The sequence below is a fragment of the Trichechus manatus genome, unplaced genomic scaffold, assembly GCF_000243295.1.
Source record: "Trichechus manatus latirostris isolate Lorelei unplaced genomic scaffold, TriManLat1.0 scaffold00050, whole genome shotgun sequence".
Lineage (NCBI taxonomy): Eukaryota > Metazoa > Chordata > Mammalia > Sirenia > Trichechidae > Trichechus > Trichechus manatus.
In genome coordinates, this window is record NW_004443986.1 from 16,275,665 (window position 1) to 16,303,238 (window position 27,574).

Sequence of the window (27,574 nt, forward strand, 5' to 3'; positions counted from 1 at the left end):
CAAGACACTTATGGTTTTGTTTTTTTCTAGATGTACTTTCTCCTAGATATTATTTTCTATGCTTTTAAAAATATATTGCCTTTGTCTCTAGTATGTCTGATTTTCCCACACATGTGCAGAGGCCAAATATGAATCCTTGTAAGGGGATAGCTAGATATATAGAAAGATAGACAGACAGATATACAGAGAGATAGATGCCCTCAAGTCGACTCTGACTCATGGCGACCTGACGTACAACGGAACGAAACGTTGCCTGGTCCTGCATCATCCTCACAACAGCCAGCATGTTCAAGTCCATTGTTATGGCTGTTGTGCCATTCCATCTCAGGGAGGGTCTCCCTTGCCCTCACTGGCTCTCTATTTCACCAGGCATATGTCCTTCTCCAGTGACTGATCCCTCCTGATGATGTATCCAAAGCAAGCAAGTTGGACAGTGTTCTCTTGTGATCCATAAGGTTTCCATTGGCTAATTTTCAGAAGCAGTTTACCAGGCCTTTCTTCCTAGTCTGTCTTAGTCTGGAAGCTCCATTGAAATTTGTCCACCATGGATGGCCTTGCTGGTATTTGAAATACCAGTGGCATAGTTGCCAGCATCACAGCAACACACAAGCCACCACAGGGTGACAACCTGACAGACAGGTGGTGGTATAAGGGTATGGTTGGGGCTTAATTTAGCCTGATTTCTAATCCCCACCCCCGAGTTTCTGGTGTGATACTTCTTAGTGTTAGGTTTGCATTTAAAAATAACAAAAATATTCAAATTCAGTTCTAACAAAATGATTTATATTCATGTTCATTCATATTCAGTATATACTGTTATGAACTCCAGCTCTCATAACAATTATTCCCTGTCTTGTGGCTGTGCACAAATCCTTGCTAGATTTCATCTTGCTTTTGATGGACCTTTACACTGATAAAAATACTAAGTCATTATGATGTCAGGAATACTTTGAATTGTATTTCTGTTTTCCAAGGTGCTAGTCCCTTTATTCAGTGGATCATCTGTAGGCTTAGTGAGTATTTCTCAATCCAGAATTTTACGTGGCTAATTAGCAAACAGAGGGCAGTGGTGATTCAGTGGTAGAATTCTCGGCTTCCGTGCAGGAGACCCAGGTTTGATTCCCAGCCAGTTCACCTCTTGCACAGCCACCACCTGTCTGTCAGTGGAGGCTTGCATGTTGCTGTGATGCTGAATAGCTTTCAGCAGATCTTCCAGACTGAGACAGACCAGGAAGAAAGGCCTGGCTGTCTACATCCCAAAATCAGCCAATTTAAACCCTACGAATTACAATGGTTAGATGAGCAGCTATCATGGGGATGGCACAGTACTGAGCATTTGTTCTGTTGCACATGGGGTCGTCATGAATCAGGGGCCAATTCAAGGGCAACTAACAACAACTAGCTAATAAGAAAAGCCAGTCCAGAGTTGTCCTCTCTCTGCCCTCCCTCCTTGCCTCAGTTTACCCCTCCCCAGCCATCTCCAGACTGACACTGACTGAGTGACTGGTAATCAATCGCCCTTGGCTGTGTCCTTTAACAAATTACAGTCTCACCTGACATTAGCTCCACGTACATTGTATCTCCCTGACTTGTCGGACAGAATAGTAAGCTTTGCTTTAGTGATGGTATCTCTTTCTTCCTCCTCATTTACACGGCCAGTGTCATCTCCCCATCTACAGTGGAAGGAAATTAAATAGCCTTGGCACAGCCTGACCAAGGCATATTGGTTGCCATCCAGCACCTTGTGTCCTTCTATGTAATTACACATTGTTTGATGAATTGTCTTGTATCTCCTAGGTATGGCTACCAAATCTGTAATTGCACTTCTCTGGTTGTCCCTTTGCTCTGTGATGGTCCTCAGGGTCCCATGACTTCCCAGAAGCCATGCTTAATGCAGCTTCAGCAACATCTTTTAATCCAAGGGTGCAGGTCAAACCCATAGTGTTTCACTATAGTCAGTGGTTTAAAAATCTTATTTGACCAATTTTGGCCTTAGTTCAATGTGATTTTTTTTTTTTTAAGTTGGCATCAGTATGCCATAGTTTAAAAATTAGTACGATTCTCTCCTCCCAGTGCAGTAAGAGATGGAAGGGCATGAACACAAATAGATACTTTTACCCATCATTAAATAAAGAGTCCTTTGAGGCATCAGCAAGCTCTTGTTTTCAGCTAACTATAAGATGCCATGAAACTGATTTTTTTAGAATGGACTCTCACATCCATTAGTCTAGCATAAGCATTGGCAAACTGCAGCCTGCACTTGTTTTTTGTAAATAAAGTTTTTTTTTTTTCAGTTGTGCTTTAGGTGAAAGTTTACAGCTCAAGTTAATTTCTCATTCAAAAATTTATACACATGTTGTTTTGTGACATTGGTTGCAATTCCCACAATGTGACAGCATGCTCCCTCTTTCCACTCCTGGTTCCCTGTGTCCATTTATCCAGTTCCTGTCCCTTCCTGCCTTCTTGTCTTACTTTTGGATTGGAGTTGCCTGTTTGGTCCTGTATATTTGATTGAACTAAGAAGCACGTTTCTCATGTGTGTTATTGTTTGTTTTATAGGCCGGTCTAATCTTTGTCTAAAAACTGGGCTTCAGGAATGGTTTCATTTCTGAGTTAGCAGAGTGTCCAGGGGTCATATCCTGGGGGCTTCCTCCAGTCTCTGTCAGACCAGTAAGTCTGATCTTTTTGGTGAATTTGACTTCTGTTCCATATTTTTCTCCCACTCTGTCTGGGACTCTCTGTTATGATCCGTGTCGGAGCGGTCAGTGGTGGTAGCTGGTCACCATCTAGTTCTTCTGGTCTCAGGCTGGTGGAGTCTCTCGTTCATGTGGTCCTTTGGTCTGTTGGGCTAATATTTTCCTTGCATCTTAAGTTTTCTTCATTCTCCTTTGCTCTGGAGAGGGTAGGACCAATAGATGTATCATGAGTGGGCGCTCGCAAGCTTTTAAGACCACAGATTCTACTCACCAAAGTGGGATGTAGAACATTTTCTTTATGAATTATGTTATGCCAATTGACCTAGTTGTCCCCCAAGACTATGGTCCTCAGCCCAGCCCCAGCTACTTGGTCCCGCAAAGTGTTTAGATGTGTCTAGGAAACTTCTATGCTTTTGCTTTGGTCCACTTGTGCTGACTTCCCCTATATTGTGTGCTGTCTCTCCTTTCACCAAAGTTGACACTTGTCCACTATCTAGTCAGTGATTTCTTCTCCCTGCCCCCGTACCTTGTAAGCATCAAAGAATGTTTTTTTCTGTGTGTAAACTTTTCTTGGGTTTCAATAATAGTGCTCTCATACAATATTTGTCCTTTGGTGACTGATCTATTTCACACAGCACAATGCCCTCCAGATTCATCCATGTTGTGAGATGTTTCATGAATTCATCATTGCTCTTTATTGTTTCGTAGTATTACATTGTGTGTATGTACCATAATTTGTTTATACATTCATCTGTTGATGGACATTTAGATTGTTTCCATCTTTTTGCTATTGTTAATAGTGCTGCAATGAACATGGGTGTGCATACGTCTATTCGTGTGACAGCTCTTATTTCTCTAGGGTATGTTGCTAGGACTGGGATTGGTGGATTGTATGGTGTTTCTATTTCTAGCTCTTTAAGGAAGTGCCGTATTGTTTTCCAAAGTGGTTGTACTATTTTACATTCCCACCAGCAGTGCATAAGAGTTCCTATCTCCCTGAAACCTCTCCATCATTTGTTATTTTGTGTTTTTTGGGTTAGTGCCATTATTGTTGGGGTGAGATGGTATCCCATTATAGTTTTGATCTGCATTTTTCTAATAACTAATGATCTCGAGTATTACCTCATATGTCTGTTGGCCACCTGAATGTCTTCTTTGGGAATTGTCTGTTCATATCTTTTGCCCATTTTTTAATTGGATTGTCTTTTTGTTATTGAGGTGTTGAAGTGTTTTGTAGATTTTAGAGATTACACCTTTGTCGGCTATGTCATAGCCAAATTTTTCCCCCCAGTTTGTAGGTTCTTTTTGTACTCTTTTATTGAAGTCTTCTGATGGGCATAAGTGTTTAATTTTTAGGAGCTCTCTGTAAATAAAGTTTTATTAGAACACAGCAACGCTCATATGTGCTACAGTGGCAAAGTTGAGTAGTTGAGACAGAGATTGTATGGTCCTCAGATCCTAAAATATGTATTACCTAGCCCTTGACAGAGAAAGTTTGCCAACCCCTGGTCTTGTACTAAAAGTAACTTTAAAGAGTTGGTTAATACACATAAAGCACTTAGAAAAGTGCCTGGTATTTATATATCAGAAATATTGGTCTTTAATCTCTACCACCTCCCAAGCACTATATAAATATTAGCAAAAAAAAAAAAAAAAAAAAAGGAATTTCAGAGTTTTGGCCCTAGAATTTTGGTTAAGTGCTTGGCTGCTAACTGACAGGCCAGCAGTTCGAACCCACTCTGCAGGAGAAAGATATGGCAGTCTGCTTCTGTAAAGATTACAGCCTTGGAAGTCCTATCAGGCAGTTAGTTGTACTCTGTCTTATGGGTCATTATGAGTTGAAATCGACTCAGTGACAACAGGTTTGGTTTTTTGGTTTGGTGGCCCTATAATTTAGGTTGAATTTGATCCCAAGCCACTTTTACGAAACCATTTTGCCTTTATATTTAACACTGTGTTAGACAGAAGTATTGGTCTTTAATTTTACCATATCCCAAATTCTGTCATTCTTTGTTTCTATTTAAATAGATTACTTTTATCCATCGGTTTTAATGCTTAATACTCTTATATTTCTGGGAAGGGCGAGGGAAAAAAAAAAACTGACTTATGGGGAGAAGAATGAGAATGATAGACTTTCTTTGCCTTTTCCAAAGTACATTTAGTACCGCTTAACCCAAATACCATTAAGCTTGGAAGAAAGGAATTTACTAACAAGAATGAGGAATTAAATGAGTATACTCACCCAGTCTTTTTCCCTCTAGAAATTTAACAGCAGGATTAGTTTTCCCTTGATTTGATTTGATTCTATTGGGTACTCAAGCTCTTTGAGCTTAAGAGGAATGTGGAGAATTTAAAGAGAGATCCAGAGAGAAAACCGAAGATGAATTAAGGATTGGAAAAAATGGAATCTATTAGAAAAGGTTAAATGAACAAGGATTATTTCGTTCGGGGAAGAATGGGCAATCAGGTGGCACAGCAATGGTTTCTAATAAATGAAGCCTTATTCTATAGAGAATATTTTCAGGTGCTTATCTGCACTGAAGACAAGAAAGGGAAATAGCAGATTTTGAAGCAAGAGTGAGGTTGCTGTTAGGGGCCATTGAATCGATTCTGACACACAGCGACTTCATGTGACAGAGTAGAACTTCCCCACAGGATGCTCTAGGCTGTAATCTTTATCAGGATTTCCTTCTTTAAAAGAAGGTACTCATCTGTAGGAAGTGTCAGAAGGATGGATAAGTTGATGCATCACGTGGTATGGTTCCCCTGCCCTGGTGGGAGGCCAGCCTGGCCAATATGGCCTCCACTGGATTTGGCTTGATGGGAGGAAAGAGCCTATTTTCCCTGGAGCGGTGGCTTCAGGATGCCAGAGGATAAGCATAGAGCTCCGGCCAAGACGGTGGCAGGTCCAAGTCAGAGCAGTGTGTCCAACTGGGTTGTCCAGACAAGGAACGCCTAGGGTGGGTGTTGGGAGCCAACATGCCAAGGAATCATAGTGCCAGAGAAGATGTAACAAGGAAGAGTGGGTTAAAATGAGCTGTTGGGAAGATGATCTGGGCCAGCTGGACGTGTAAGTGCCACCCATTGCTGGGCTTTTGGGTGTTCCTGAAAGCCTGTTGTGAGAGTAGATCACAATTCACTGAGAGGTCCCAAGCTTCTAGGAATATCTTTATTCTTTCAGTGTTTTTGGAACAGCTGCCCTGAGCAGCACTTCCCAGCCGTGGGTGTGTGTCAGAATCACCTGTGGAGAGGCAACCTTACAGACACCCTGGCTCAAGCCCCGGAGATTCTGACTTAATGGGAATATTACTTAGGATTCTGCTGTGAGCAACAGAAACCAATTGTGGCTAAATTTAGGGGAAGAAAGGGTGGGAGACTAGAGGATATGAGGAAATTCCCTGAATGGAAAGATGTGCTGAACAAAGGGCTTCAAGTAGGATGTGAAGTAGGTCAGGTAGGAGGTCTGGTACACCTCTGGGCAGTAGAACATGGTGGTTAGGGTGGTTAAGGGCCTCCTGCTTTTACACTCTGCTTCTCTGCCTCAGTTTGCCCTTTGGAAATGAGTATAACAGATCTTACTTATTGGGTAGCTGCAAAGATTAGATGGATTAATGTATGTAAAGAAAGTGTTCAGAACAATGTCTGGCACATGATATGTTCTTGATAACTATTATTATTATTATTAGGCTCTGACATGCATGTGAATCAACTCTAACTTTCTCCTGTTTCTGCTCAAGTTGCAAGTTCTAGAGACAGAGCATCTGAATGGCTTATGCTGGTCCATGTGTTCAACCCTGTTCTAGAGAAGGTGCGGGTCTTGATGAACAGAATCACAGAATCACGAAGCCGCAGTTGTTCTCCGGGGTCTTCAGTCTCCACTCTTTGGAGATTCAGAAAGCAGGAAGGGGGTCAAGTTTTGTCCTGTGGCTCAGAGGCATAACGCACCAAGACGTGAGCCACCAATACTGCCCAACTTTCCATTGAAGGCACCATTGAAATTTCAGCGAGCTCCAGAAAGGCGACGTGGAGGCATAAAGCAGACTCGCCTTTCAATTAGTCTGTTAGTTTCGTTGATGGTGTGCTCTGTGCAAGATACGCTGCTGGGCACTGGGGAAACAGAGATGCAAAGACAAGTGCCCTTCCCTCAAGGGGCTCATAGTCAGAGGTCATGAAGCTCACCTGACTATTCATGTGCCTCTAATAAGTTCAAAGAATGTGTAGACCAGGTTACTAAAGTGTCCAGATGACAAAGAGATGTAGCGTGAGTCTTGTATACTTACAACTTTGAATAGCCCATCGGTAATCTTTTAAGGTTTATTACAAAACAAAAGTCCAGTAGATTTTTATAATACATTCTAAACGAGACAGGAAGGAAGTCACCTCATCGGTGCCCAGTCAGAATTCTGAAAATAATGCCATCAGGAAAAACAAGACCTTAGAGTCTGGATGAAAAGAAATAGGAGATTTTGAAGCTTGCTCAATTTTCATTCTATATTAAGCAGTTTGACTACAAGGCTGTACGTTTCAGTATTTGCATTTTCTTTCTCTCCCTTTCACTAGAGAGCCCTGATTTCTAATTAGAAAGGAATTACCCATATTTATGTTTTCTGGATGAAATTGCCCCAATATCACCAGTACAAATCCCTGATGAAAAGCCTTTTCTCTCCCCACTTGATCTATATCTAAGAAAACCCAGCGGTCTAGCTGCTCTGTGTAGGAGGTTGCTAAATTGGATTTTTAAATGATTTCTATTAGTTAAAAACTAAACATTTACCAGCTGCTGAGGGATTATAAAAGCTTTCTTTTTTCAATAATTGGAAACTTTGTTTACAGAGGACTTGCAAGATTCTTTAAATGCCTTTGTGTTGAATGTAAAAGAACTTGTGTTTATCTAGGCAATGATAATCTGACTATAAAGCAAACTCATTTTAGGATTATGCTTCCTGTCTCTCACTATGCAGCTGTCACCCTACTGCTCTTTCAAACTTGGCAAAATCACTGAGAATTCCCCCTTAAAATTAGAAGAATACATTGAAACATAAACCAGGTAGTTTGGGAATACGTATAATTCTAAATTTCAAGGGAATATTTGAGAGACCCAAATATACTACATCTAGGCAAATTTATCCCAAGTTCTTATTTGTTAACTCATTGGTGGAATTCCGTTCATTCCAATGAGATTTTAAGGTGTTCAGTCCTGGCAAGGAAAAATTAGGAGCAATTCAGACAATCTAATACATAGCCAGAGCCCTTTGGTGCAAACAGTTAACGTCCTGGACTGCAAACCGAAAGGCTGGAGGTTCGAGTCAAACCAGAGACACCGCAGAAGAAAGGCCTGGTGAGCTACTTCTGAAAAAATCAGCCATTGAAAACCCCATGGAGCACAGTTCTACTCTGACCTGGGATTCAGAATCAACTTGACAACAACTGGTAGTAATGTATAGCCAAACTGTAGAATCTTTTAGAAAAGCATGGAGCACAGTGGTTACACATATGTGCCTTGGCTCCTAAGGCCTGGGCCCCATTCCAGGCTCAGCCACTTCTAACTCTGTGACCTTGAGCTAGCTATTTAATAGCCCTGTAAAATAATAGTATTCACTTACCTCCTAGGGTTGTTTTGAGGCCTAAATGAGATAATACCTGTGAAACCCTAAGGACAAGTCTTGGCACAGAGCAGTTACTTATAAATGTGAACTATTACCATGTTGTTCCAAGCCCCTACAGTTTTTTACACGCATTGTCTTGTCTAATCTTTGAAGCGGTAAATGGAATGTTTTTATAACTCTGGGTTTTTGAAAGTTGAAGAAAATGAGATGCAAAGAAGTTTGATAACCTACTCAGGGTCACACACAGTTGAACTGACGAGCCAAGTCCTGAGTCTGTTTTCTTCCTCTCATTCCGCAGTTAATGGGTACAGGTTCCCTTTGCAATCCGAACTCCCTCTATCTGAATATTAAATGTAACGACTTAAAGAAAGTTTTAACCAAAATCACTATCTACGTTTTTAAAAAATGTGCCGCAACTAGTTCTCATGTGCATGACAGCAAAAATGTTTTAGTCAAGGGTCCTGACTAACAAGGTGCTTCTCAAACTTTAAAGTCTATACAGATCTCCTGGGGATCTTATTAAAATGCAGATTCCAAATCTCTAACAACCTACAGTCCCTGGATGGTACAAATGGTTAACACACTCAGCTGCTAACCAAAAGGTTGGAGGTTCAAGTTTACCCAGTGGTGCCTTAGAAGAAAGGCCTGGCAATCTGCTTTTTTTTCTCAACTCATGGCGACCCCATGCACAACAGAACGAAACTCTGCCCAGTCCTTTGCCACCCCCATGATTTGTTGTGGATTGGACCATTGTGATCCATACGGTTTTCAATGGCTGATTCTTGGAAGTCGATCACCAGGCCTTTCTTCCTAGTCTATCCTAGTCTGGAAGCTCCACTGAAAGCTATTCAGCATCATAGCAAGCCACAAGCCTCCACTGACAGATGAGTGGTGGCTGTACATGAAGTGCAATGGCTGGGAATAGAACCCAGGTCTCCCACATGAAAGGTGAGAATTCTACCAATGAACAACCATTGCCCCTAAATGGAACATATACTATTGCTATATGAATAGCTATATGCTATTGCTATTTGCAAATGTGCTGCCCAACACATTTTCAAGAATGCATTAGATTCAGATAACAAGGGGTGCCTGCGTTTACTCTGTGTCTGGGATTGGGTGAGATCCTGGGAATACAGTGATGAAGACAATATTGCTGCTTTGAAAAGCTCAGAGAGTAGTTAGAGAAGAAACTGGCAATTGAATATTTAAAATATACTGCTATAAGTTTTCTAATAGAGATATGTAAAACAAGCTCTAAGAGCACAGAAAAGGATAAGCTTAATTCTTCGTTCGATACAGCAGAGGCCTCCCCAGGATACCAGTAACAGCTAATACCCACTGAGCGTCTCTGTGTGCCAGGCACTATTGCAAGCACATGACATGTATTTACTTGTTTAATAATTACAACCTGAGGAGGCAAGTACTTTTATTATCATCCCCATTTTAAAGATGAGGACACTAAGGAACAGAGAGATTAGTAACTTGCTTCAAGTCACACAGCTGATGAGTGGCCAAAACTGGCCTCAAAGCCAGGCAGCCTGAGTCCAGAGCTTGCTCCTCAACCATCGTGTGATCTGCCCCTTATTGAAACAGAGTTCAGCATCTTAAAAAAAGAACACATTAAAAATGATGAACACATGGAGGAGGTAGTGTTGGAACTGCAAGTTATTCAGGTTCATTGTAGCATAGGATGAATATGGGGCAATGAGGCCATTAGGTTAGAAGCCATACATTTACACTGGATTTGCATTGGAGATCTATATCTATATGGTGGATGGATTGCATGGACAAGACTAGACAGGATGTAAACTGTCTTCAACAGATGAAGTTGTCTTTGCGGAGTGGTTAAGCTCTCGGCTGCTAACCAAAAGGGTGGCCCTTCAAATCCACCAGCCCCTACTTGGAAACCCTACGGGGGCAGTTCTGTTTTGTCCTATAGGGTCGCTGAGTTGGAATTGACTCAATGGCAACAGGTTTTTTGGGTATTCCATGAATGTGGTCCCCTTCCTATCTGTCATATTGGTGAGCTATGTTTTTATTTCCACCTAGCTCCCATTGCTAAGAGCATGCTGGGAATGTCTCTTCTAAAATACCTTTGAAACAAGTCACAGGGAAAATCTTATTATCTTACCATTTTTGTCTCAAATGATCACTCACCCCATTTACTGAGCTTGGCTCTGAATAACTTTTGCTGAAGTGACACCCACTCTCAAATCCATTCTCACAAAGCAAGTATATGTTTCTAGATACCAGATACTCTGAGATTTTAGTATGCTTAAAAATCATCTAGGGGGCTTGATTAAATAATGCATTCCAGCTCCATCCTTAGGAATTCTGGCTCAGTTGGTCTGAGGTAGGAATCACAAATGTGCGCTCTTTAACAAGCATCCTGTTTTGAATGACTCCCAGTCCACACTTTGAGAAATGCAGCTGTAAGGATATTCAAGATAAGGGCGGTATATCTTAAGGCAGTTCCTAAGGAGGAACTCCAAAAATGTTCTGATCTACAGGAAAATCAGCACAGATTGCCTACCTCAGAGAACTAGTCTCACGAAGAGGATGCTTATTTAGAATTAAAAGTGTAATTGTTAAAAAAAAAAAAAATTAGTCACCATTCTGTATGGTCGTACTCTGTACTCCGAATTCACCATATGTATTTGTTTGCTCAATGATCTACTTGGTGCTTTCCCTCACTGAAGAGAGCTATTCCTTTCTGAACTGAGTAAATCATCTAAGGATCCAGTATTGGAGGATTCAATCATTTGTCTACAGATTACTACACTCCCTCTATTTTTTAAAAAGGGTGGGCTTCTTCATTTCTTGAAGTGGGGCACTAAATCCCAAGAGCAGGCATTGTAGATCCAGTTTCTCTAGCCCATGTCCACAATGACCAGGCTCACCATGATGGTGGTTGTCTGACTCCAGATGTTGTCCTGGGATAATCACAGTGGCAAGAAAGCCCCAGAACCAGCCTTCATTCATGTTGGAACATATCGCATGTTTAGTCCCTGTCTGAATCCACGTGATTGCCTAAATTATTCCTCTACTTTTGAATCAAGTTGACTGATCATAACAAATTATAATTTCCAATGAGAATGCAAGAACTTCTGAGCTGCTTTACTTTTTATTTATTAACCGTCCTCTCTCTCATGCACATTCATGGGTGTCACTAAAGAGATTCTCATACATTAGGAAACTGAAAATCAGTGCTTCAGCTTCTTTGAGAAAAGAAACCCGCATTTCACAGGTGAGTCCCAGCTGCCATCAGTCGCTGACATGGAGCCGAGCCTAGAGAGTGAGCCAGGTTCTTTAAGGCACTGCTGGGTCACAGCATACAGGTTACATCTCTCTAGGCAAGTCTCTTGTCCCCAGGAGCCCTGACAGTGGGCCACCTCTGTTTTGTCTGGATCTGAGGATTCAATATTATCCAACCTGAAAAAATATGATGTTCTATGATCATTTTAGAGTCATTTAACAAAAAATAAGGAGCCCTGGTGGCGCAGTGGTTAAAGCGACCAACTGCTAACTGAAAAGTCGTCTAGTCAAGACCACCAGTGGCTCCTCGGACAAAGATATGGCAGTCTGCTTCTATAGAGATTTACAGCCTTGGAAACCCTATGGAGTTACTATGAGTCGGAATAGATTCGACTGGCAGTGGGTTGGGTAGCACAGTGGTTAAAGAGCTTGGCTGCTAATCAAAAGGTCTGTGGTTCAAACCCACCAGCTGCTCCATGGGAGAATGACGTGGCAGTCATTTCCACAAAGATTACAGCCTTGGAAACCCTCTGGGGCAGTTCTACTCTGTCCTATAAGTTCACTATGACTCAGAACCACCTTGACGTCAGCGGGTAACTTAAAATGAAAATGAAGCTCCTCACTAAAATTTCAAAGTTTAGTGGAATATAGAGGTATAGAGATACAGACTATGTTTAGACTTCTACAAGAAAAAAAATTTAGGAAAAGGAAGAGTTTTGTTTTTGTTTTTTAATCCCAGCATTTCTCTCCCAATCTAACAAGGAGCTATGTTTTCTTTAAGAGCGATAGAGAGGGAAGAGAGATTTAATCAGACAGCTATCAAAACAGCCCCCTCCAGGGGGCGCAGTGATTAAATGGCCGACTATATCCTTGGTCTTTGCTCCCTCTTACTTCCATCTTTCATTTTCCCTATTCAGGGTTGCCAGACTCAGTAAAAAAGGAAACAAAAACAGGATGTCTAGTTGAATTTGAATTTCAGATAAACAATGAATATTTTAGTATGTTTTCCATGCAATATTTGTGCTCTCTTCCACGGCCCTATTCCAGATATAGTCTGTACCACACAATTCAGTGCTCCTGTTTTATTTTCTAGACATTTCTATACGTGGAAAACTTGTCCCTCAGTTGATCAAACTCTCCTCTGGGCAGGATTTTATTTGGTATCCCTCAAGGCACCATAAATATTGGCATCCTTACTTGGGGGTTATGTTAGATTTTTCCTTAAGTATTTCCCTCCTGCTGCAAGCATAGAAGGTCCCTGGGTGGCGCAGATGGCTTGTGCTCGACTATTAGCCTTAAGGTTAGCTGTTCAAACCCACTCAGAGGCAGTGTGGAAGAAAGGACTGACAACATGCTTTCGTAAAGACAGCAGCCAAGAAAACCCTATGGAGCAGCTCTACTCTGTAACACATGGAGTCACCATTAGTTGGAACTGACTTGATGGCAACATGATTGGCTTGGTTTTGGTTTGCAAGTGGAGAACACCATGGAACTCCCCATACCTTTCCACTGTTGCTCCTGTGAGGTCATTACTTCATGAAACAGTAAAAGGGCTGAGCACGGAGCCGAACATATAAGTATACCATATATTTTGATGATTGGTCGATGAACTAAAAGCAATCTGTTGTCTGTTAAGAGACAATTAAATTCAACATTTATTAAATACTTGCCTGCGTGCCAGGAGTTAGTAGTAGGCTCTGTCTACCAGGCTAACAGTCTAGAAAGTTAGATTAGTTACTCTTCCCTTTTGGGAAAATAAGATAGGGGAAGGAAACTAGATTGGGAGCTACACCCAGGTTTTGCAAACTTGTGCTTGGCTAAAAAGATGGAAATAAGAATATCCTTATAGAGAATCAAGGGGTCCTGGTGGTACAATGGTTAAACACTCAGCTACTAACCCAAAGGTCAGCAGTTGGAACCCACCAGCCACTCCATGGCAAAAAGGTGCGGCAGTCAGCTTCCATAAAGATTACAGCCTTGGAAACCCTATGGGGCCGTTCTACTATGTCCTATAGGGTCGCTATGAGTCAGAATCAGCTCGACGGCAACAAATTTGGCCTTTTGTTTTTTTTGTAGAGAATCATTTGAAAATTTGGAGTATTAGCTGTCAAAGAATGGAGAGATATCCTGCCCGTTATACATTGTGTACTTCCATTGACTTTTCTATTTTTAAATTCTTTTATGGTATGTTGATGTTGCAGTCACATATCAACAGTAACATAAAAGTAATGAAGAACTTTGAAAAGCAATAGAATGATATAAATGGCAAAATGTTGAATTCCTATTAAAAAACTTACCAGCATGTGGAGTGATGGAACACGTCATCAATAAAAAGGAATTCAGATAAGAATGTCCCTTTTTACACACTTTCTGCTTCTATTAATGATATTATTTAGCTCTTCCTTGATAAATGACACTCTGCAAGTTTCAAACCTTGAAGGTTGAGTTATAAATGCCTCCTCTTGGTTCAGTGCTCTTCAAGTGTAAAATGCACAGAACAGTGAGCACATATTTAGAAGTGTCTAGATGATGACTTTTATGCCAGTTGGATTGGTTCTAGGCAGGATTGTGAGTGTGGTCCTCAGAGCCCCGGCTTCCCCTGTCTGTACCTCTTCCCCTAGTTTACAGTGATCTACTGCATGCTCAGGTGCACTGCACCCTTTGGAGGATGTGGGTAGATCAGTGGACTGCCCAGTAGCTTGAAATCCCAACATTGTACCTACCTGTGAGCCCAGCTGATAAGTTATTTTCCTTAAAAAAAAAAAAAAAACGCCTATTTGTAGACAAAAATGACTGCAAACGACACAGCTGCCAGACAAATATTCTACTCTAGTAAATAAATATACCATCTCAGTTGTAACTATCAACAAAAATTCATAACATAATGTGGCCCTACTTTATTGTGAATGTTCCTGCAGTAGTATTAGAAGAACAAAAGCTGAACATGAGAATTCCTGTTAATTTCTCACCAACTCCAACACCATAAACATAAGACAACAAACTTTTTATGAAGTAGATTATCATACATGTGATAAAAATCCAATGTGATAACCCCAAGATTGAGGCAGTGATTGAAAAACCTTTTCTGGAATGTTAAGTGATTTTGAGTCAAGTCATAAATCTTGTCCTTTCTATCATATACCTCTGATGTCAAATGAATTTCAGCCAATTAACCATTTGTTGAAAAAATAAGAATATTAGAGTATTGATTTTATTTAGAGAGAGACCAAATTAAACTTGTTTTATTTTTTAATCTAGGTGCTCTATATTTTTATTATAAATGCATGATGAAACAATTAGATGAAGATTAAAATAAATGTTTATATTTTATTCATGCTGGAAATATGTGTTTTGTCCTTGAGAATGAAACCTTATAGTATCTTTATAAATTTCTTAACATGAAAATAAGCTTCACTTTGCCTCATTTGAAAATTGTTTTTATTTGGCAGTTGAGGTTGGATGAGGAATGAGCCTAATGATTAGAGAAATGTGGAGATTCTAGGTCAATCCTACCCAAGACAGTAGAATGTGTTGGTTAACTATAGCTTCCTGGATCTCTGATTTGGGAAATAAAGGCTGTAATAAAATTACAACCAGAACTCTAGCTCTATTCATTTGAATAATATTTTTATCTAGCTGATTTGAATTCAAATGCATTATTAATATTTTTCTTCTTTTTAATATAGGTGGAAAACAGACCAAAATATTATGGAAGAGAGTATGTATTATGCTATTCTTTGTTTTAATAATTTAATAAGTAGTTACTTCATGTGTCATTTAAAATTAAATATTAAAAATTCTCTAATATATGGTCTTCATCAAATGTCCATTATGCCAGAGTTTAACCATACGAATAAATGCAATCAGACGCCTTTGTATTGACTTTTCTTTATAATACTCAGGTGCTTGGTTTCCGTTCACGTGGGAGGGAAACTGTCTCATACCACAGTTCCCTCAACAAAAGCAGCTTGGAAACTATTTGAAATGTAAAGTAGCATTTTCCATAGTTGAGGCTCTGTTGGTATTTTACTTTACTTTCCACCTAAAACAATATAAAAATTTGGGGTGTCAAATTACTGACTCTACCTCAGTAAACACAGTACTTGGAAAAGACATCCCCTTTCTGTGCAGTTCCAGAAAACCAAAATGATGATTTCCCTTGACTTGATTATATTAGCCAAATTACCTTAATACCATAATTATTATTTCCCCCATTTTCCTCTTAAGCGCAACTCTAGTTTTGTCTTACTTCCTCAGAAACCTACTACAAAGCGAATATGCCTGACCATAAAAATAATTCACAATATAAGACTGTGGCGTGGAGAATGGTTCACAGAAGGCAGGCAGAACCTTCCAGAGGGAGAGGAAATGCATAAATTGCTTTCCTTCCCTTGGTCAACCTGGAGGCGTTATGAAGCAAAGTCTCTTTCAAGTCCACCTCCCAAGCTCTCCTGGCCAATCCAAAACCTTCTTCCTCTTATTACCTTACCCATCAGAGCCTCGCCTTTGTGATTAATGGCCCTCTTATTTATCCCAGCCTGGCAGCTCCTTCCTAATTGCCATGGCTGCATTCCTGGACCTTCCTTGCTGGGCCTTGGGAGTTCAGCTGGAGCCTTTAGAATGCTTGCGTTACAATGCCACCTCTCTTAGTCCATCCCCATGTCCCCGATGTCTAGCCTTCACTGTAGCATGACTTTTTCTGCTTAATACACTGATTTGGATTTTGTTTACAGACAGCACAATTAATAAAACAGGGAAAATGAAAACCCACCCTGTACTCTCAAAGGGACCATTTTTTTTATACATGAATTCCAGAAGGAATTTTATTTATTGTGCATTTTTTTTGCATTAAAGTTTTATTGAATAAACCTTCCAGTTTGCATCCTCCAACCCCTAAACCACATAAAATATGGAGTCAGAGGAGACCAAGGAATGTTTTCTTAACCACAAAAAAAAAGAGCAATTTATATTAAAGGAAAATTAACTGAAAACCTCCAGATTCCCTTCCTTTTCTTTTTTTTTTTTTAAATGAGGTTTTTTTTGTTGGTTGGTTGGTTGGTTGGCTTGTTCTATTCAAAAAGTAATACATGCTATATTCAGGAAATGCATATGCATATTTTTTCCTAGAAGATATTATAAGACAATGTTGACAATGGATACCTTTAAGAAGAGGGAATTATTTTTGTACTGTTTACATTTTTATTATTTCTTTTGTACGTTTCAATTTTTGGATTTTCAATTTTCCCATTGTGTATATGTATTCATTTTATTTTTAAAAATTTAATTAATAAACACATGCTAATTTGGGAAAATTAGAAAATACAGGAAAATTCAGGGTGGAAGCCCCCATAGTCCCACTATGAAAGAGCATCATCCTTGACTTTTTTCCCTTCATCTATTTCCCTCCAGTCTTTTGTCTGTGCACACTTTCTTTTTACACAGTTTTGATCATAAGATACATACATCTTAAATGTTTAGACTTTTTAAAACCATGCATTAAGAGATAATGTCCCACCAACTAGGTCTTCAGGTGCACAAAATTGTGATTTTCTTCTTTTGTATAATTGAATTTAACTGAATTCTTGACCCTCTGTTTCTGCTGCTGGCTATTACTTAAAATGCCATTTCGAGGGATTTAAAATTTAGTCACTTTCAGGTTAACTGCTTGTTTGGGATACTCCTCTTCCTCTTCCCCCTGCCTTTGTCCCCGGGAGTGAGCTGTGGCAGGGGCATCAAGTCCCTATGCCTTCTCTGAGTCTGTCTCCCTGACATCTATGAAGTGTGCTTTAACCCTGCCTTGGTCTTCCCCTGCCCTGGCCTGGCCTGGCCCACAGCCAGGTGGTATCCTGAGCCTCCCGGTCTCAAGCTGCTTCTGGCACCAGCTTTCATCCTTTCTGACTCCCAGGTGGGAGCTTTCTGGCTTTCTGATGTCTTCTGCATTCCCTACTCCCCGACACGTCCCTCCCTCCCACCACACACACACACACTCACACACACACACACACACTCACATATTCACACTCACACATTCAGACACTCTCACACACATGCACTCATGCACATTCACACACACATACAGACACTCACACTCTCAGGGCCCAGTCTGTCTGTCCAGACCCTTTATCCAGCCCTCTCCTGCCCTACCCTCAAGCACACAGGAGGCTCCTCTACACAGTTCACAGGGTCCACTGGCCACACTCAGAAACAAAGCCCCAAAGACTTCTGCTCCAGAATCCCCATAAACTGATCTACCGGTCCCAGCACCACACCTGATGCTGTGTGGGGTCCACTCAGGCCCACTGTGTCTGGGCTGCATCCAAAAGCCCGCCAAATCTCCCCCCTCAGGAACTGGAGACCCTGGCTCCTTTTGGAGCTCTTATTTCACGGCACATTCATCCTCACTCTAGAAAAGTGTTGCTCCAAGACCTCCAGACTTTAGCTCTCAACATTTAAAACCCAGATTTGGGAAGCCAGAGAAACCATTTTCTCCGAAGCTATCACTGCCTTAGACTTTTAAGAGCCGATTTTGAAAGTCAAAGCCACAGCTTTTTCTGGCCTCCCTCCTCTAAGACAAAACTTCAGTTTTCAAGATCTGTTTTTAAGGCTACAAGGGAATTAGAAAATAAATATTGCGGTATATTTTTTCAAAATATCATCCTGCTGCATTTCTCCTCTAATCTAATCTTTGCATTCCTGGGAGGGGCAAAAATAAAAAAACCTTTTTGTCTAGCTGACCTCGTTTCCCTCCTTCCGAGAAGGTGAAGAGGTTATTTTCTGTCCGGAAATTTTTTTCTTATTTATTCCCCTAAGCTCTCCAAGATTGTATAGGTAATCTTAGAAAGGGGGTATCGCTCCCTCTTCCGGGAGCTTCAGCATCAGCCTCAGATCCTCCACCTCCCTTTGAAGTACTGATCGACCAGTCTCCAGGAATGGGGCTGGGTAGCTGTCTTTGCTTGAAGGCCAGCAGGGAAAGTGAGCTGGTTCCCTGACCCAAACTCTCTCACTTCACCGTCTTCCTCCTGGACGTCCCTGTCCACTCTCCAGGCCTCAGCCATCCACTGTCCAAGCAAAATGGCCATGGGCCAAGCTTGCGATCCCCCAGGACATGCTGTTTTCTACATGTGAGTGAGTATTACTTTTATTGGAGAAAAAGAAAATAAACTATGTTGAAAAAAGCAAAATAGGTACATTTTTCAGACATATCCCTAAGCTATTGGAAACCCTGGTGGCGTAGTGATTAAGTGTACGGCTGCTAACCAAAAGGGGGGCAGTTTGAATCCACCAGGTGCTCCCTGGAAACCCTCTGGGGCAGTTCTACTCTGTCCTATAGGGTCACTATGAGTTGGAATCAACTCAATGGCACCCGGAGGTGGGGGGTGGGGGGGAGGATTGCGCTCAAAATTTAAAGAAATGGAAGAAAGTTGATTATTATTGTTATTATTATTCCTGGAGAATGAGCCTCTAAAAATAAAAACACCCTGCACCTTAAGTAAGCAGGTTGGTAATCAATATACATTCATTTGCAATCAGGATAATATCTAGTTCTCTGTGTATGAGCTGAGAGCTAAATTGCTAATTGCTCTTTTGTTAAAAAGGGAACTATTACCCACCTTTTTGTGTCGACTTTAATTTTTAGCATGAGAGCAAAGACAATAGCAGAAAGCTAGGTGGACTGGGTGTTCTTCCTTTCAGCTTCCTATTTGAACACTTACTATCTGTTTAGGAGTATGCTGAGAGATGGTTGCATGTCCATATTCAAGACATGCAGTAGTCACCACTCTCTTCGTCCCGTTGGGGGCAGTAGATGCTGCGGCCCTGCCATTTCACCTAGGTTTTTCTAGTCCATACTTTTGAGAGACTCAATACACAAATGGAGAGTGGCCAGGCCATCCATGACAATAGAACTCTGGCCACAACCTCTGCCCCTGCCAAAGGTCTCCAATCAGGGCACACCAGAAGCCTTCCCTTTTCCTACTGTAAAGCTTTCCTACTCCCCTGCCTCCCCTTGACACTCTGCCAAATGCAAGTGATGGTGGCTGACTCCCTTGCTATAGCAAGCTCTGAATGAATAGACTTTCCTATTCTCTTATGAGTGGTCTTCTTTTATCTCCACACTGTTTATACGGTTTGTTCAGAGAACTATGGTATTATCTCCCCTCAGGTTCCACGGGATCATCTCTCGGGAGAAGGCTGACGAGCTTCTCGGAGGCGTGGAGGGTGCATACATTCTTAGAGAAAGCCAGCGGCAGCCAGGATGTTACACCTTAGCTCTGCGGTGAGCTAGCTTTCTTTCCTTGTCTTAATTGCTTTACTAGTAACTTTGCTTATTTTTTATTTTCACTTTGTTTACAAAGCACCAGCTGCATATCAGGGGCTGTATACGTATTTTCACCAACAGATGTCTGTGTGGAGCCTGAGGCTGTATTCCTGGACACAGAGTAAACTGGAGAGTTAGCTGGAAAGTCAGTGTTCTATTAACTGTCTCTGCCTGAAACATGGAGTTAATTGAGGGAGAAACATCTCTGGCTCAGTTAATTCCCAGCAGCCTTGTCGAAGTTCTTCACTTCATGTTGTGTATGCCTGGAAAGACGAGCAGTTTGTGCACAGGGTCTTCTCAGGGATCACTTTGACCCAAAGAACTTGACAGTCACAACTCTCCATGCCAGTGGGCCATCAGAGAAGCGTTCTCCCAAGCCTTTTAGCACAAAATCGCAAGTATAGGAAATCACAATATCCAAAAGCATTTACTACACTTCCCTAACCTTGATCAATTATGTGATTTCATTTGGACCTCACGACAATCCTGTGAGGGTTGGTGAAGATATCTAATTTCAGAGTCGAATCATCTTCCAAAATTTCACTTGGGAATCCAGAAATTCATTTGGAATTGGGAAGACTTTTCTCCATAGAAGGAATGATATAAATGGAAACTTCCCAGGCCGGCCCACAAAGGTGTGTTCAATGTACTATCTCGATATTGGGACAGTGGAAAGATACTTTCCAAGTTGCAACTGGGCATATATAGAACACATCTTACATGATATAATTACGAAATAGTATTTCAAAAGCTATCAAGTGCTCTGGGTATGCAAAGCATTTTCCTGTCTCCCAGTGCTCCCGCAGCAGGCACTGGTGGTCCCAGCAGGGAGCCATGCAGGGCTGTGAGAAGTAGGACCAGGGTGGAGAGGGGAGAGCCAGCGCCTAAATGGGGGGACCCTAGAGGTTAAGTTGCTGGGACTTGAAATGGCAGCTCAAGCGGGAAGCTTAGTACACCTCCTCCCCTTTCGCCCCCTGCAGCTGCATCAGCTGGGTCGGAGGCGTGGGGTGCTCTGCTGATGGTGATCAGGAGCAGTGGTGCTAAGATACTCGCCAGGTACAGGGCAGAGGGCAGACGGGGCTGGCTAGTTCCCATAAGGAAGTTTATAAGCAAAAACAAAAACAAACAAACACATTGTCATTCAGTCAATTTTGACTCATAGCGATCCTATAGGACAGAGTAGAACTGCCCCATAGGGTTTCCAAGGAGCAGCTCGTTGATTTGAACAGCTTACCTTTTGGTTAGAAACCAAACTGTTAACCACTGCACCACCAGGGCTCCGGTTTATAAACAAGGTGTTTGTAGATTAAACTCTACCCTTCTGGCTATTCTCATTTTACAAGTGAGAATGATAATAACCCAATGGCCTTAGGGATTGCTAGGATCAAATAATTGTTATCAAATAACCATAAGGCTGCCTGGGGTCAAATCCCACCTCTGCCTCTTTCCAGGAGTGTAACGTGAAGCAGGTACCCCCATCTCTTCAAACCTCAGCTCCCCAGCTGTAAAACAGGGATAATAATAATAAGACTCCTCTCAAATGGTCTCTAGGATAAATAAATGAAAAATAAGCATAAAAACAACATGTAAAGTACTTGGCCCAGTGCCTGACATCCAGGACATGCTGCCTGTTATTGTTATTAAAAATGATTATTTCTAGCACTATTACAATCTCTCCTTCTTTCTGAAGCAGGTTTGGGAACCAGACCCTAAACTACAGGCTCTTCTACGATGGGAAACACTTTGTGGGAGAGAAGAGGTTTGAATCAATTCATGATCTGGTAACAGATGGCTTGATAACACTGTACATAGAAACAAAGGCTTCTGAATACATTTCAAAAATGACAACGAACCCCATTTATGAACACATTGGATATGCCACTTTACTCAGAGAAAAAGTATCCAGAAGGCTGAGCAGGTCGAAACACGAATCAAGGAAAACAAGCGTCACAAATGAGGAACACACAGCGGTAGAAAAGGTAAGCCACTTGTATGCACGAAACCGTCTTTCTATTTTTGATCCCTGGTTAATAACCATGTGATTAATTCCGTGTGTGATTTGCGGAAATGTTGGAGAAGACCCACCCCACCCAAAGAACTCTAGAATTTTAGTGCTAAAACAGACCTTAGAAATCTTCCAGTTCAACCCCCTCATTTTACAGATGAGGAAACCAAGGCCCAGAAACATTCAGTGATTTGTCCAGAGTCATACAGTCAGATGGTAGCAGAGCCAAGACTTCAACAAGTAATTATCCTGATATTTAAGGTTTGATTTGGCGTTTAGGGAAAAAATTCCATTAGTATTTGGAAAGAGTCACTGGACATTAATTACTATTTGAAGCATTACTGGCTCCATCTACAGTTCCACCCAACTAGCCAACTACATAGGATTTGTATTGGCTTCTTTTAGGACTAGGTGACCATCCATGATTCCATAGATCAGCCGTCTTTTGCAGTTTGGTCTCACCCAGATAAAAGATTCTACTAACAGATACGGGAGCATTAGTGGTGATACCGGCTTAATAGATAGTGGGGAGTTATCTGGGAAGCTTAGAAAGACAGGCTGCCCTTGGGCCCCAGATGGAGAGTGATTATGCCTTACCGAGGATTAGAGAATCCGTAAGTAGGTAAGTGTGGGAGATGGATGGGTCGTTGCAAGATGTGCTGATGGAGGTCTGATTTTCCTCTCCAGGAAGTTGCTGACTATTTGAAAGGCATGCCCACAATTTGCTAGCAGATTTTTTTGGATGTGCCCTTTTAGTAACCATCTGGTTTGCCTGGCCCTATCTGCCTTCCACTGAAAGAAAGTGACAGCCAACCACACCGTTCAGCCCCCACAATGAGCCCATGCTGAGCTCAGCTTCTAAAGCAAGCTAGGACTGGGGACAGACATAAATAAGCAGCCGGAATGGCTAGCACTGCTCCTTCTGAGTGGTTGCTAATCCTTAATTAAGCTGGAATGCCCCCTCCTGACCCCCACACACATGCACACATCCATCGTCCACTGTTAGTGGAAAAGCAAAGGAGCCTCAGGTGGATGGACGTGTTTGTCATCCGTGGTGGGGATACGCGGGAAAGCACTCAAGTGGGGAGTAGGGCGGAGGTGGCAATGTGGTCCTGTTGGCAAGGGAGGGAGAAGATCTTAATTGATTTGCTAATTGAGCTTTAGAGCCTAGAAGAACCGTCCCCAGAATCACATCAGTTGAGCAACTGGCCCATGAAAAAATAATTTGCCATTTTCTTTTTATAACTCCAGTGCCTCTGAAACACCTGTTTATTCTTTTTCAAAGAATTGAGTTGGGTAATAGTGGGGATTCTGATTGTTTATGTTTAAACAGCAGAGAGAGAGAGGACTTTCGTCCCAACTTTCAGAGGTTGTTCAGGTCCAGACGGAAGCCGTCCCTCAGTCTGTTTACAAAATCTGTTCAAAAGTAATTTAGAATAGAAAATCTGGAAGCTGACCTTCCCAGCCATGACAAATCAGAAGATGAATTGTAAAATAAATCTCTGAAACGGTGTTTATATTTTTGAATCAGAGAGCAGTGCCACCAGAAAGGCAATCTGTTACAGACCGCAGGCTGCACAATAGAACATTTCAAGGCAAAGAGATGAGAAGAAAGAGTGTCCTCGTCTGGGTATGGGATGAGAGTTTAGATCCTGGGTATCAGAATTGATATTTCTCGATCCTTGTCTTCCCCCAGAGGGAAATTTAGACAATAGAAACAGATATTTCTGGAAACTTGTGAAACAGAATGCATTCTTTCCTATAGGTCATTTTTATTTATAAAAATTAAATTTTAGAGGAAATGAATAATCGGATTAACAGTCACTTTAAATGAGCCACTCAGAGCATTTTTCTCTTTTTGGAAAAAGGTAAATACATAAAATATTGAAGGATGAAGTCCAAGCTCAGTGAATGGTTTTGATGGACAGGTGTTGGTGGCATGGGCTCTCGCAGACACTAATGATAGGATGTTTAGCTTTCCTGGGGGACACTGAATGCTGGGCCTGTTCACTAGCTGGGGGCCACTCATTTTGTTACTAGGTTTGTTAGGTAACTTGGTACCTATCCATCCATTTCCTTCTGACTTGTATTGACAAGTAGAATTATTAAAAGTCTGAGTCTTGGCAGAGATTCTGTTTCCCTTAAGGGCAGGTCAGTGGACTGTTGCCACAGAGGCAGGGACTAGAAAAGAGGTGGCAGAAACTTGAATGGAATGACTGAGAATGGCCGGGAGTGTCTGTCTGCTTCAGTAATGGCACATCTTGAAGGTTGTAATCAGTGAGATGGGTAGGTTTCCTAATACTTCTCAAATCCATGCCAATCAGCATTTTATTTTCCAGAGTACTTAAATTTTGTTCACCCATTTGGTGTATTGATCATTTCCAGATGAGTCCAGAGAGACTATGTTACCTTTGAATCCAAGAATATTAACATTGTTAATTGACAAAAAGATACTACCTACCCTATCAGGTTTGAGTGGTTTCCAGATTTATCTCCTGTCAAGACTGTTAGCAGTGAACTTGGTTTTAATAACTGGAGATGAGGCGGAGAGATGGAAAGGGTGACAAAAAAAAAAAAAACACAGTTGTGGGAGTTGAGCCAGTAGGGATGTTTCCTTTCTGATTATTCATCTGATTGATTTAAAAACATTCTGATATGCAAGGGCCACCATTTGATGTGTTTAATTAAAATGGTCATGCCTAGTGTAATTTTTTTTATGAAACATATTTCAAAATTTATTCCATAGACAGATTATCTACTGACCTTCAGAAATGGCGCTGGAAGCAAAGTAAGATAACAACACTATTTAACTTTGGCACAGACATTTATATTCATGAAGGGGGTTTCACATGTGTGAAATGATTTCCAGTTTTATCATCACAACAACTTTGCAAAGTCCATGGGGGAGGAATCATCCTCCCTACTTTATTGAAAGGATCACAAGGGCAGAGTTAGGACTCAAACCAGGACTTCCTATGTCCAAGTTCAAGTTCATAAGTTTTCAAATCTACTAAGCAGCTGGAACTAGCTCTGCCCTTCACAAATAGCCTAATTGCTTCAAGTAAACACTGTTGGTTTTGACCATCCTAAGTCAACTGATGCTAAAAATCACTCAACATTTACACGATCTGTTTTAGAAAACACACTGCTGCTACTAGTTAGAATAAACTTTCTTATAAAGTAGACCCTACTTAATCAAAGATATATAGCAACAATGGTTTCAATGCCACATTTTTATTAAATATATCTGGTTTGTCATATTAAGTTGCATTTATGTTTTACTAAGGAAAAAATCATCTATACTCTTGATGTAATAAAAGCACATTTAAAAAATATATTATATTTTACCAGTTTATTCATTTCACTATTTTTATAGTAGCAAAAGTTAGAAAGCAACCCAAATGGCTATCAGACGGGAACTGCTTAAATACATTATGGTGCATCCATGCAAAGGAATATTATGCAACCACAGAAAAGAATGATAACATTCCATATGGGCTGACATGGAAATATCTCCGGAGTTATTAAACGAAAAAAAGCAATTTGCAATATAATATGTATAGTACTGTGTCATTTATGTAAAACAAAAGAAAAGAGATTTTATCTATGTTTTTTCTTCCAAAATCATTAAATATCCCCTGAAGGATACAAGAACTAGTGTCAGCCTGTGGGGAGAAGTGGGTGCCTAAGGGGTAAGTGTGCTAAGGAAAGTTTTCCCTGTTACTATTTCATACGCTCTGATTTTTGAACTGTGAGCAGTGCATTATGCTATTCAAAAAAATTAAATAAGAAAAAAGAATACCTTAGGTCTTAAATTTCCATATTTTAAAGCAAACCTCAGAGTAAAACATCTTCTGTACTCAATGTATCACACACAGAGACACACACAGACACACACACACACACCAGTTCCAAATATTCATGTATATATGATGGTCTACTTCACCTGGTTTTAATATTGCCATTTTAAATGGGCAGTTCCTGACACTCTCGCTATTTAGGAAGAGCTTTGACAAGCATCACACTGATTTACTGTGCCTTAAACAAACAAACAAACCCATTACCCTTGAGTCAATTTCAATTCATGGTGACTCTGTGTGTTACAGAATAGAACTGCTTCGTAGGGTTTTCTTTGCTGTAATCTTTACAGGAGCAGATTGCCAGGCCTTTCTTCCATGGTGCCCCTGGGTGGGGTCAGACAGCTAACCTTTAGGTAGCTGAGTGCCATCCAAGGAGTAAGTGAAACATAAAAGTCCCCAGTCCCCTCACCTTTGGTGTCATTCCTCGTATCCCAGCATCTCTGGGGACAGAGGAGGCCAACACCTCCCTTGAGTCAGTCTGGGCAGGAACCTGGCCACTCCCCCATGCTGCTAACACCCTTTTTCTTTCATTTCTCCATGGTATCCTTAACAAAGAGTCTGGGCTTCGCAGCCTTTAACTACAGTTTGGGGTGGTTGTTAGCTGCCATTGAGTTGGCCCTGACTCACAATGACCCCATGCACAATGGACCAAACACTGCCCGGTCCTGTGCCATCCCCATGATCAGCTGTGGATTGGACGGTTGTGATCCGTAGGCTTTTCATTGGCTGATTTTTGGAAGTAGATTGCCAGGCCTTTATTCCTAGTCTTTCTTAATCTAGAAGCTCTGCTGAAACCTGCTCATCATCATAGCAGCAGGCAAGCCTCCACTGACAGACAGGTGGTGGCTGGGCATGAAGTTCATCGGTCAGAAGTTGAACCTGGGTCTTCCGCATGGAAGGCGAAAATTCCACGACTGAACCACCTGCCCCTTAAAGGTTAGGCCTAGAAGAGGATAATCATAGCACAGGGCAGCCCTGCGCAGAAAGCGAAGGACACAGCTGAGGAGAGGTGCTGTCTGTCGGGCTGCCCCCCAAGAAGCTGAGTGCAGCAGCAGAGTGCAGGGAGAAGGTGAGTTGCGAGGCTATGACGAGACTCCGGAGGTGATGGGGACCAGCTCGTTACAGTCCGGCTCTGCATCTGCCCCAGTGTAACTCCTCCACTGGCCTCCCTTTCCTGCCTGGGGTCCTTTTTTTAAACAGTCTATATGTTATCACACCCTCTCCCCTCTCCTCCTCCGTGGCTGCTGCCGGAAGTTCCCTGCCCCCACTGTGATCAGCAGTTCTGCTCACCTTTAAAGTCCCACAGAGAGGTTTCTCTTAGGGAAACCTGCTGGAACTCGCCCTTCCTCACCCACTTGAGAGGAGTTGCTCCCATCTCACAGCTGCCAGAGGTTTGCACATAACCTTTAGGATAAGGATAGTTGAGCATGCTGTGTCCTAGGTAGTGATTTACATCAACAGTTCTCAAAATGTGGTCATCAGGGATCAGCAACTTGTTAGATATGCAGATCCTCGAGCCCCACCCCAAACCTGCTGTATCAGAAATTGGGGGGTTGGGAGACTGGGGGAGTCGGGGGCTGGGGCGTGGCAGAGGGAGGGCAGGTCGGCAACCTGTACTTTTAGCAGGCCCTCCAGACAATTCTGCCACAGGTTGAAGTTGGAGAACCTGTTGTTTAGACACCTCTGTCTTTCTTCCCTGGGGCGTTGATCAGTTTCAGGTAGAATTCTTACCTCAGTTTCTTAACTCTGAAGCCCAGCACATCAAGAACTCAGTAAACTCTCATTGAACGAAGGGATGGATAACTGAAAAATTGAATGAATTGCTTCAAATT

At 41.6% G+C, this 27,574-nt stretch overlaps 1 protein-coding gene across 1 annotated transcript in view; it reads left to right on the plus strand.

The window, feature by feature from the left end:
- CHN2 (chimerin 2) overlaps nucleotides 1-27,574 on the plus strand; it is a 349,869-nt gene that overhangs the window by 195,808 nt on the left and 126,487 nt on the right. The window contains exons 4-6 of the mRNA XM_004377494.2: nucleotides 15,247-15,278; nucleotides 19,722-19,835; nucleotides 21,571-21,856. Coding sequence (XP_004377551.2) covers nucleotides 15,247-15,278; nucleotides 19,722-19,835; nucleotides 21,571-21,856 — 432 coding nt within the window. The remainder of the gene's footprint in view (nucleotides 1-15,246; nucleotides 15,279-19,721; nucleotides 19,836-21,570; nucleotides 21,857-27,574) is intronic.